This window comes from Marmota marmota, unplaced genomic scaffold (genome assembly GCF_001458135.2).
Source record: "Marmota marmota marmota unplaced genomic scaffold, marMar, whole genome shotgun sequence".
Taxonomy (NCBI): domain Eukaryota; kingdom Metazoa; phylum Chordata; class Mammalia; order Rodentia; family Sciuridae; genus Marmota; species Marmota marmota.
In genome coordinates this window covers 10,978,673-10,991,281 of record NW_025999900.1, presented here as the reverse complement: position 1 = coordinate 10,991,281, position 12,609 = coordinate 10,978,673, and the positions used below count along the sequence as shown (strand labels likewise).

At 34.6% G+C, this 12,609-nt stretch overlaps 1 protein-coding gene across 3 annotated transcripts in view; it reads right to left on the bottom strand.

Moving 5' to 3' along the window:
- Positions 1-3,763: 3,763 nt before the first annotated feature.
- Positions 3,764-12,609, bottom strand: part of L2hgdh (L-2-hydroxyglutarate dehydrogenase) — a 37,771-nt gene continuing 28,925 nt past the window's right edge. For 2 of the 3 annotated variants that reach the window (XR_007345775.1, XR_007345776.1), the window contains 2 exons: positions 4,499-6,152; positions 3,764-4,324 (listed from right to left, as the gene is read on the bottom strand). Coding sequence is in view for 1 of the 3 variants with exons in the window: in XM_015490925.2 (XP_015346411.1) it covers positions 5,957-6,152 (196 nt within the window). In the remaining 2 variants the exon portion in view is untranslated. Of the gene's footprint in view, positions 6,153-12,609 lie in introns of all 3 variants that reach the window. The other variant, XM_015490925.2, reaches the window with a different exon arrangement.

The window sequence follows — 12,609 nt, the reverse complement described above, 5'->3', positions numbered from 1 at the left end:
TTGATTTTAAAAGGCAGATAAAATTTTACTACTAATATTCTCTCACTAAAAAATATTTGCTAAAAGGATTTGTTAAACATTTCTCTCCCATTTCTTTTTTTTTTTTTCATTTCTCCCATTTCTGATTTCATACTTCCTTAATTTATTTAAAGCTACAAGTGCTGCCAATCAGTAGCAAATCAAAGCAACACCACAGGAAACAATAAATGTTGTTACTTTCATAGTTCGCTGCCATAGATGGGCTTTGGTTCTTTCATAGTCAACTTGCCTGAAAGAAGTGGGAGCAGAGTCGACCTACAACCCTCATGGGAGGCTCTTCTCTGGAAACCTCATGCCCTGCAAAAGACTACCAATGATGTCTTCTCAAAAAGAACTATAATTTTTATGAAATTCCAAAAGATTCATTGTGCCCTATAGAAAAAAGCATTATGTGTTATTGTTACTTACAATCTGCTATTAAACATAAATAATTTTCCTGTTGCTCTGGAGTATGAATATGACACTGAGGTCATTCAGATATTGCCACCATTACCAGATAGTCATTTTTTGTAAGTAGCTGTTCCAGATACAAAGTCCTATAATAAAAGTGAAAGGCACCATTCAAGTTCTTATCATTTGTATTATTGCAATAAAATCCTTCCAAGTCCTGATGACTATCAAGTTGAGGTATCAACAATGAATATATTCATCATCTGTTCAGTATAGCTCCCAGACAGGGTTTAGTTTGTTAGCAATCAGAAAATAAATAAAACAAATATTGATTTGTTTGCCCCAAAGTGTTAGCACATATAGTAATTTACCTACATTTTTTGCTATTTGTAATTAATTAGTAGGCGTGATGGTTATAGCATATGACAGGCAACATACATTCTATCCTCTTATTATCCTATTATCACGGATAGGAAAGCTAAAAGCTAGATTCCTTGCAGCTAGGATTCTGGAAATGATTTAGGATGAGCTTTTCAGATACACTTGAGTGAGATCTAAGAAGCCAGAAGTGAATGGAAGCTACAAATCTCATACTTCTATAGGCAGCCATCATTTAGTCACTATTTGTGTGCAGCAGCAGCAATGGCTAGACTCACTGTCTGGCCAATTACCCTGTTGATGGATCATAGTTATTTTGGAACTGCTATGTTGGTGGCCTGGTTTGTGGTGTGGTTTTAGGACTTGTTCCAGAAAGCCCAACCTATCTAGAGTCTACTTCATCAGCTTTCTAATGATTTTGTATGCCTTAGAATAGTCTCATTTACCTTGTTAGAATGGATTCTATTCCCAGAAGATGAACTCAAAATACCAAAAGACACAAACTTCCTCCACAAGGGTAGGAAAAAATGGTATTTGTTAATTTATACTACTTGCCCACAATGAAGTGTTATTTTATTTGATAATTACAATATTCTACTCATTTTTTTGTTTTGTTTTTGTAATTATTGTTGTTTGGGGGACAGGGGGTCTTGCTATGTTGTCCAGACAAGTCTCATACTCCTGGGCTCAAGCAATCCTCTGTGTTCAGCCTACTGAGTGGCTGGAATTGCAGGCATGGGCTACCATATTTGGCCAAATTTCAGGTTTTTTGGCCAAATTTACATATACCCTCTACTTAGGCAAAAATAGTGTGATCCTTTGGTGTGATCCATCGATGTGATCCTTCTAAAAATTCTTGTTGGTACTCCTGGAAGCTGAATAATTTGGATTAGTCCTAATTCCCTTCAACCCTGTGGTTATCACCTACCATATACATTCTTAGGATAAATGCAATCAATATATTCTCCTTCCACTATCCTCTCAATTGGAAATGCTGGTGGAACCTTGAAATCCTCAATGTCATCTCAACCTTGTTAAAATAGCACAAAATTTAATACTAGGCCTTTATTTTCTTTAGTTCTAAAAAACTTATCAAGTAATTTGAGAGAAATCTAAACTCAAAGTATGTTAAAAAATTTACTACCAACCACAAAATTCTAACATGCAAAAATAAAAGCAAAAACAAAACAAATCAAAACAAACCCTACTTGATATCCCTAAATCCCAAAGCACCATCTTGGATATCAGAAGACAACTGCTCTATAACATTACCAACATACTTGGTTACCAGTATTTATTTATTTGTGGTGCTGGGGATTAAACCCAGGGTTGGCCTCACAAATGCTAGGCACATGCTCTACCACTGAGGTACATCTCCATCTGGTTGGCTCTTGCTATTTAAAAGGATCCATGCAATTAGAACTTTGTACATGTCCCAGCTAGTACGACTGATCAAGAATCTAAGAAAAAGTTAGGCAATCAAAGGTTGAAGGAATTAGGCATTCTTGGAAACAGCAATCTGATATTGTATTCCAAGCAATACTGGCTACCGGATCCTTCAAAATACCCTTGATCATAAACTGGTGGCACTAAAAGACATCTCTTGTATTCTCAGTGGACAAATGTAAGTAAAATTATATATGAAAGGCATGGAGAAAATTATCAACACTGCTTTTGCCTATTCATTTTACTCCAGCAGTTTCAGAGGAACAAAGTTAAAAAAAGTGATTCTAAAGATACAGTTTTAAGCCAAACTTGGCTGAAATTCAAGGTTCTTTAGTAAGCAACATCACTTTGTTACCATTGGCCATCAGGTCTTTCCCTAAATTTAAAATGGGGCTCCCTGAGCAACCCAAAGCATGCTATCATATACCTCTCTTGTCACATGTAAAAGGTAAAATTCTCATTTATCCAAGAGGAAAAAGAATCTTAACAAGATAACTTTGATGAAAGACCCTTCCATTAGCAGGCAATAATAACACTTCACAAAACATGATCTACTTTAGGATTTGAGGTCAGAAAAGTATAGAGTTGGTTGGTTTCACCATTCTTCCCTTCAGGGCTTTGGGGTTTATGTCCATTTTTTAATGGGCACAAACTATTTGAAAACATTTCTAGGCATTTTTCTTTCCCAACCACTTTGCCCTGTCCTTGCACCCACCCTTCCACCTTAAATTCTTATGAAGAGATTTCAAAAAAATCCTGGAGTTCAGTACAAAAACTTAGCAACTTACTTCACAATTGCTCCTCAAAATTGTCCATAATGTGTTTAGATAATAAATGGTGTATACTCAGAAAGATGAAGAAACATCTAGCCAAAGAAGTCTAGACATAAATCAAGGGCCCAGGAGGGCAGAGCTAGCTCTTAAACAATATAGACACCATCTGTCTTAGGTTCACAGGGATAACTCACAGGCACAGCCATCAGGGTTGGACAACCTCCAAACGCAGGCCCAACACACTTCCATATGCCAGGGGTTAGCAATATATATCCCTCTCACCACTGTCCTTTGAAGAAAGTTCTAAGAGTTAAAGTTATCCAGTAGTTAGTAGGCAGACTTCTAAATGACCTCAGGGGAGGTGAAACTCTGCCAACAACAAGGGCAACTCCCCAAACAGTGCAAACTTTGAGAGGATCAAAGGAGGACTTTGATATACATACATGTATAGATAAAAGAGTTAAGTTATATAACACGGAACACCAAAAATGTACTTGCCAGTATACTGAGTTCCCCACAAACTAAACACGATGAAGCTAAAACCTAAAATGCTTCACTTTTAACTTAAAATATAAACTTCTCTGCTTCATTTTTATGTTATATACAAATAGAAGGCAGTTTTTAATTTTTTAAAGATTGGCTTATCTAAAGCTATGACAGTTTTAAGTTTTACACACAGAATATTTATTTGAGTAAAAGTTTTTATGGAACTAAAAAATATGTTCACAACACCAAGGCTCATTAAAATATTTTAATACTAATATACATTTTCTTCTCTCAGAAACAAAACCCTTAAATATTATATAAGTATTTAACAATAAAACCCTATTGACATAATATTCAATGCTACAAACAGAATAACCTACATGTTCAAAAATTTTTTCAATAAATTTCCTGCTTACATTTTTGGGGGTATAGTACAGACCCCAATGGAATGAGGATTGCGTCCATTAGGACAGTTACTTTTGTAATTTTAGTCTTTTCCACAGCGTAGTGTGTATGCAATCTTACTGCTGATGAAATAGAGAACTGTAATATTTTCCACGTCTTAGTAGTCTTGTAAGAACAGAAAAACATCCTGTGTGCTGCATTTCTCGAAGGAATCAGTTGTTGTAATGATCCATTGGGGCTTGTTTCTTCTGTCAGTGACTTCTGAATGTTCTCAATATGCTCATCCCCACTGCTCAATAATTGCCTAATCTATTTACCTAGGATGAGCTGCTTCTTGAACTGGAGTTGATGATGAGTATTCTTTCAAATTAATGGATGAGGTAGCTTGGTCAATGTAATCACCAAGGCTGAAGTGAAGAAAAAAGGAAGAAAACAGAAAAGTTTTTCCTATCAACCAACATGCACATCCTTTCTACTCATCCATCAAACAGTTTTGGAGAGATAAGAGGTAAGAAAAATGAAACGTGGAAGATTAGTCCTGAGGGAGCACATGTGAGAGAATAGATTGAAAAATGTCTCACCTAAATTGTGGTTCTGTATCTCCAGTCAGGTTGCCACGTTTTTCACTTACATTTCTATTTGACAACATTCTCAACTGCAAGAAACATTCAATCAGATAAACCACACACGTATATACAGTATACAGAATGGCACTGGCCACTGATTTAACATAGTCATGATGTACACATGAACGTAAGGCACTTTCGCGGTTTACAAAAGTGAATGCCTCAAAGTTAGATATTCATCAAAAATGGAGAAATGTCCTCATAAAAGTTTATAGGAGCCCTGAAAAACCAAATAGGTATGAACATGAGTGATCTTGGCCAACATTTTGAAAATATTAGGACAGAGGTATGAGATAAATAATTGTTTAAAATTATAGAGTTCTATACATCAGTGTCAGGATTCTAAAATGCTCTTGTAAAAAACTATCAGTTCTAGGTGCTTTTAGTCTCTCAACCACAGAAGACTGTAGCAATAATCACATATGATATACAGCTGTGTGAATTTAGTGATACCAATATCACATGTTATAGAGATGTATAAAGAGATTAGAAATAATAAAAGTTTTGTTTTAAACTACTTAGAAATGTGAAATATAATGTATTTTCTTGAAATTAAAAATTTTTAACTTTCAAATATAAAATTGTTGCTCTAAGTTATGTCAGCTCTTCTATGACTCTTCAGAATTAAAAGAACGTTTGCAACATACAATACACTATACTAGATTTTTCTTCTATGAGAGACAAAACAGCTTATTAAAGCCAAAAAATTGATTTCAAGGAATAATCAACTTTTTATTTCACCTTTACCAAAAGATTCTTTTCTTCTTCTTCTTCTTTTTTTTTTTAATGAGGTGAGCTTTCACCATTTTGCCCAGGCTAGTAACAACTTATCAGCCTGGGCTTAAGTGATCCTCTCCATCTCATCATCCCAAGTAGCTGGAGACTACTTGCCAGCTCCTCCCCAAAATTCTAAAAGAGTCAAGTCTTCTCTTGAAAGTTAAGGATAGATCATTAACAAAGTCAGGGATTCAAGACAGATAAAACTTCACCTTGCTTTTTCATTCACAAAGAGCATGAAATTTAATTTTTTAAAATTCTTATTTCTGTTATACAATTTTGATGATTCAGTGGGGTTTTTAATCTAAAAGGGTGACTTTAAAACCATTTCTTTCTTTTTTTTTTTCCCCCAGTACTGAGATTGAACCTACGAGGGTGCTCTACCACTGAGCCATCTCCGGAGTCCTGCTTATTTTGTACTTACTTAGCTTTTTTTTGCAATCAGGATCTTGCTAAGTATCCTAGGCTGGCCTCAAATTTGCAATTCTCCTGGCACCTCTCAAGTCACTAGGATTACAGGCATGTGCCACCATCCTGGTTTAAAATCTTTTTCTTAAATTACAATTAAAGAACACAATTAATACATTCTTGTTGCTGATATGGAGGTTATAATGCATACCCAACCCCTTCCATTATTTACAATTCAAACCGTTGCTGCACTTCATCTGCAATCATTCCAGAAATTGCAAGGGAGGAAGTGGCAGCAGGGGAAGGAGCATTTCTCACATGAAGAATGCGACTTCCAATATCCCCAACTCCTCCATCAAATACAAAATCATCTACCAGATTTCCATCTCTATCCAGAGCTTGGGCTCTTACTCCAGCTGGACCTCTGCAAAAACAAAAAAGTAGTAATCAATTGACTCATAGAGATAGGACACTTTCTAAGTTAGTGGTTTACAGTGGTTTACAAAGTATTTTTAAAGCAATAAAGTCTTCTAAATGTACAATTATATGAAAACCCAAATAGGTTTATGTTTAGCCAAAGACTGTCATCAAGAGTCTGGCAAACCTATGTCCTAACCTATAGCATAATGCCTATTACCTGGCAACGCAACAAATGTTTATCAAATATATGCACACATAGGTAAGTTCCTTATAAACATCTGTTCTTTCCTAAAGGAGCAGATAAATTCACATTTAATTAGAATAGATTTATTTTTATTTAAATTTATAAAATGAATTTGTTATAAAAATCAATCAATGACAACAATAAGGCTCTTTTGGTTAATACAAAGCAATGAAAACAGGAATTATGTGTTTCACTTGCATTCCTTATCCTTTTTTCTGTATTTTGTCTTAATAGGACACTATTAAAATTTATGGAGGAAAAATTAAATGGTAACAAATTCTCATTTATAGTTTTTTTTATTTTTAGCAATCTAACCTTCAATATCAAGATACCCAATTAACTAAAAAAATGATAGGAAAAGCAAAAAATGAATGAATTCAGCAGCATGTTAATTCAGTGAGTCTTTACTACCTAAAATCCTGTTTTATATCATTTGAGTTCACAGATTTCTGTTTAAAATACTTAATGTTTTTAGAGTCATAAAGCACCTCCTTTGAAACTGCTCAAAGAAACTCAGTGTGAAAAGGCTATCTTACACCACCAAGACTCAAGAAATTAGGCAACAATGTGAAATATTTTTTACTGATTCTGGGATAAGTACTCAGATAAGTACTTGAGGAAGATAGACAAAATGATAGGAGAGTTAGACCTAAACCTGCCTGAAGAGAGATAACAATAATAATAGCTATTATTTACTAAGTGTTTATCTTGTGCTAGGAGTTATCTTATTTATCCTTACAACTCTAAGAAAGCTGATGCAGTTTATATTTAACAGCCAAGAAACAGAAAGATTAAGTTCCTTGCCTGAAGTCACACAGGTATGCTGTGCATTTATAGTGAAGTATATAAGAATCACAAGTGTAAAAGATACTATGATTAAGGTAAGTAATTTGCCCTAATGAAATCCTAGAGAATTTGGATAGGAAATTCTTGAGTGGGAAAAATTCTCAAGTTAAGAATCTGATATTTTAGAACACAAAAAGAATGGCCCTGAATGCTGACATTTCTAAAGGTAAGGATACCTATCAGTCTATCAGTTAGTTTCTGGTCCATCCTGCAAGTCTTTATTTATAATTCATCTCAACTCATCAAAGCAACATTTCTCAGCTGGGTGTGGTGACAAACACCTACAATCCTAGCTACTCAGGAGGCTGAGGCAGGAGGATTGCAAGTTCAAGGCAAGTCAGGGCAATTTAGTGAGACCCTATCTCAAAATGAAAATTTTTAAAAAGGGATATCGCTCAGTGGTAGAGCACTTGCCTAATATATGTGAAGCCCTGGGTTCCAACCTCAGTAACACACACACACACACACACACACACACACACCCCACACCAGTGCCCCTCCCCTTTTTTCTTAGAAAACACTACTGTTGCAATTAAGAATATCTCTGTTTGAATATCTCTGACCTTTTCCTTGTGTCTGGCAGAAGATCAGTATGTTGACCAGATGCTGATGTTCGGTGTTAGTGTAAAATGACTTTCTTCTGTAGAGGTTTAATCAGTACATTCCTCTTGCTCCTTATAAGTATGTTGAAGTTAATACTGATTAATCACAAGTTAAAAATGTGTCTGCACTTATTTCTCTTATAAACATGTATTGTGTCCTCAATGTTCCCCATCCTCTTGCCTAAGTGTTCAAAATCTATAGTTCAAACTGAAAATAAAATATTGTTTTTCTTCTTTTTCTTTCCTTCTTTCTTTGTAGTACTGGGGATTTAGCCCAGTAGTGCTCTACCATTGAGCTATACCCATACCTCTTTTTGTTTTGAGACAAGGTCTTGCTAAATTGCAAACTTGTGATTCTCTTGCCTCAATCTCTTGAAATGCTAGAATTATAGTCATGAACCACCGCACTCAGATAAAACACTGCTTTACTAAGATCTGACTTAGTTTTTCTTTGCAGGATTATATATAGGCTTTCCCCACTGAACCCTTTGGCTTGAGATAACTTGAAATCCATGTCTTTGAGAGTATGCACAGTGTCTTGTACAATACCTTACCTCTCCCTCCATGACTAGATTGTGTCTTATACATAGTAGGTATTCAGTAAAGCTAGAAACTGAAAGTTTTAAGTTCTGATTCTTTTAATACTATTTTAACAACTGAAAAAAAATGATTTAACAAATTAATCTGTAAATCCAGCTACAATTAACTTACTGCTATCTCTATGTATTTTGCTACATTTCTAGCTAAATTTAATGAGAAAGTATATCCTAAATACTTATGCATGTCCAGAAACAATAGGGGAATCTATAATTACATTCATTCATCTGAAAAGTCCTGTATTACATTATTGTCACATGGCAGGCATTATACTTTGGGTGGGGGAAACAGCTATGAAAGATAATAACTGACATATCTGGCCAGTCCCAAATAGGATAATCTAGAGTTTTATAACGCTCATGATGGGACCTACTGCTAATACTGACTTGTATTTTTAAATACAAGTCCACATTAGTATGTTTAAATTAGAAGTGGTGATAGAGGAAAATAAAATAAACAATTCCAAAGTAATTTCCATACATGTAGGAATGGCATTTGTTTATGTTTTTTTTTTGCTTTAAATATTTATTTTATTGTTTTTCTTTTTTATTGGTGCATTATATTTAATAGTTGAATTCATTATGCCAAGATGCACATAACATAATTTGATCAATCTCATTCCCCCATACTTCCCCTTTTCTTCCCTCCTCCCTCTCCCTAAGCTGCTTGCTCTACTCTGATTTCCCTTCTTTATTTTCATTTTAATCAGTGTATTACAATTATATATGTAGGCAGGATTCATTGTGGTATATTTGTACATGGACATAGCATAATTTGGTAGATTTCATTCTCCAGTACTTCCCTTACTCTCCTTTCCTCCCTCCCTCTTGATCAAGGAATGTATTTTTGTTCCTAACTAGATTGTGACAAGAACATTGTTTTTCTATGCATACTCCACCCCCCCAGTGTTAAGGATTGAACCCAGAGCCCTGCATATGCTAGATAGGCACCATACCACTCAGCAATCCCAGCCCTCTATGCCCAATTTTTGAATTTTGTTGAGAATCTGATTTAGGGTTTAGAACATTTTGAGCTTTTGTAAATGTTCTATGTTCTATATTCAAATGGTCTAATATTTTATATACTTAATTATTCTTTTATTAACAGATACATCTTAAAATTACCTAATAATACAGTTGATTTCTGTTGCAATTATGTCAGGTTTTTCCTCTGAATTTCATAGCTATGCTGTTATATGCACAAGTTTATTTCTAATAATATTATTTCTATACATTTTCTTTATATATCATTAATATTTTAATTTCTAACAATATTTTTGCCTTAAAGTATATTTATCTTATCTGAAATAAATGTAGTACCCATCTTTCAATAAGCATTTCCCTAGCACATCTATTAAATAATAAGATCAATGGATTTCTATAGCTTGAAACCCAAGTTCTGCTTGTTTTATTAATCTTGCAATCCAATGCATTAAAACCATAAATTCCCTATCAGTATTGTGTCATGAGCATATCAGTCAGTTTTTTAGCACATTTTATCCCATCATCCCAGATGTATGTAGAACAACCATAAAAACTTAAATTGAGAAAGTCAAACTCAGAAAGTAAAGGGTTGTATAAGTTTTCTCTCATATGTGGAAGCTAGGGAGAAAAAGAGTGGAGAAAAAAAAAAAAGATGTTGGACCTCTCGAAACAGAAGGAGACCAATAGGATAGAGGAGGGGACCAGGAAAGAGGAGGAGGAGAGAGACAGGGGAGGTAGTGTAAATGAAACTGACTAAATTATATTGTTATACTGTGTTGGAAGGTGGGGGAGTGAAGTAGAATGTGAACAAGTCTGGGTCCACTTTTTAAGTTAATTTCTCAGTTTATGATTCCTGAACAAAGTTAGTGATATACTGCTACTTTCCATTCCAAAAACCAAGACAGACAAAATCCCTTAACACTTTGGTGCCAAGGGAAATAATTTTTTCCTAGTTCCTTCTCACTAAGAATGTGGTCCTTCAAGAGCTCCTAGCTTAGCCAGGCATTATGGCACATACCTATAATCCCAGCCACATGGGAGGCTGAGACAGAAGGATCACAAGTTCAAGGCCAGTTTTAGCAACAGTGAGGCCCTAAGCAAATTTGTGAGGCACTATCTCAAAATAAAAAAAAATAAAAATAAAAAGGGCTGGAAATGTGGCTCAGTGGTAAAGCCCTTCTGGGTTCAATCTTAAGTACCAAAAAAGAAAAACAACAGGGAGCTGGGATTGTGACTCATCGGTAGAGCACTCGCCTAGCACAGGCGGGAACCGGGTTCGATCCTCAGCACCACATAAAAAATAAAGGCATTGTGTTGTGTCCATCTACACCTAAAAAATAAAATTAAAAAAACAACAACAAAAAGGCACCTTTATAGCACTTGAGTAGCAATTAAAATACAAGTCTCTAATGTTCCATATCTTGTTTTGGGTGATAGATACATAAGTTATACTATTATAAAAATTTATTGAGAACTTAAAATCTTCATATTTTATTGCATGTGAATCATATATCAATTAAAAATATAAAAAATATAAATCAAGCCCTTCAGTTATTAAGATCAGCAAATCTTCCCTACCTTTCCAGGTCAGCATCAACTCCTTTAAATACCAACTCAGTACAGGAGTTTTCAATTTCTTCCTTGTTTTTGGTCCTGAGCTACTCTTCCTTTCCTACATTCTCAGGTATACATATTTTGAAGATGTTTATTCTATTTTCTCTTAGTATTTTATAGGGTGAGGATTACCAAATTCTCTAGACTAGTGGTTCTCAACCAAGGAGTATTTTTCTCCCAGGAGACACTGGCAATGTCTGGAGACATTTTTGATTGTGTCTATTTTTGGGAATGGACAGAGGCCAGAATGTTGTTAAGTATCTTCTAAGGAACTGAAAGATCCCCTACAACAAATAATGATTTGGCCCCAAATGTCAATATATCAAGATTGAGAAACTCATCTTACATCATAATAACTTTACTGTACAAATGTTTTTGCCTTTGTGCTTCACAATGACATAGTATAATCTAGTTATCACGAATGATAAAAAGTAATCTTCTTTGAAAATTCACTCTTGAGTTCCCCAATAAGAAAGTTTCCAAAATTATATGTGGGGAAAATGGAGGAGCATGGTATACATGTCTTTATTTTTTATATCCTTACAGTGCTAACAGATATAAACTACTGTTAGATTAACAAAAATTAATCATAGAATGAATTAAAGGAGTTTACAGCTAAAATTAAAAGCCTGAGAGACAGGTCATCATTTAACAATGAGAAGTTTGTATACCTCATGCATAATTGCCTGAGAATAACTTTAAATTTCAGTCTAATATGCACCAGTAAATTATTACCTAAGTGCTCTGGCTAGGCCATGAAAGGTCACGATAAATGCTGTTTGGTGGTGACTGAAACTTAAGGACATAATCTCTGGCAACACACTTCACTCTAAGTGTTGCTTCTGTTAGCTTTTACTATTTAAAACTGACTGATATTCATGACACAATACTAATAGGGAATTTATGGTTTTGATACATTGTATTGTAAGATGAATACAATAAGGCAGAACTTGCTCTTCAAACGATAGAAAAGTTTATTGATCTTATTATTATTTAATATAGCATGAAATATTCAGGCATATAACAAGGTCTAGAGAATAACATAGTGGACACTCATTTTCTTACCAATAAACTTAAGAACTAAAGCATTACAGATATGACAGAAGTCCCTATGGTACTCTCAGGATTCTGTTCCTTTCCTCCCCAGAGATAAGCCACCTACTCTTTTGAAGTATTGTTTTTATTTTTATATTACATGTATAATCCATAACCAATATATGTATTGTTATGCTTGTTTTAAATATTGTATAAGTAATATCAAGCATATCTTCTTCAACTTTCTTTTTGTTATTGATAATTTCCTGCATTTGATAGCTAGAGGAATCAAAAGAAGGAACAAAGGAATTGCTGTATATGTTCAGCATCTGTCTCTAAAGAGGAACTCATCTGTGGTTGAGTTGAATTTGTCCCCAAATGCACCTGCCTACAGTGCTGTGTGCTCTTTTCTATTTCATGCCAATGAAGCTGTTAACTGAAATTCACACCCTTATACTCAGAGACAGGAGTCATTAATACCCATAAACCTCAAGTCCAGCTCTACTACATGAAATCCACTGACCTAATGTGTTTGCCTCA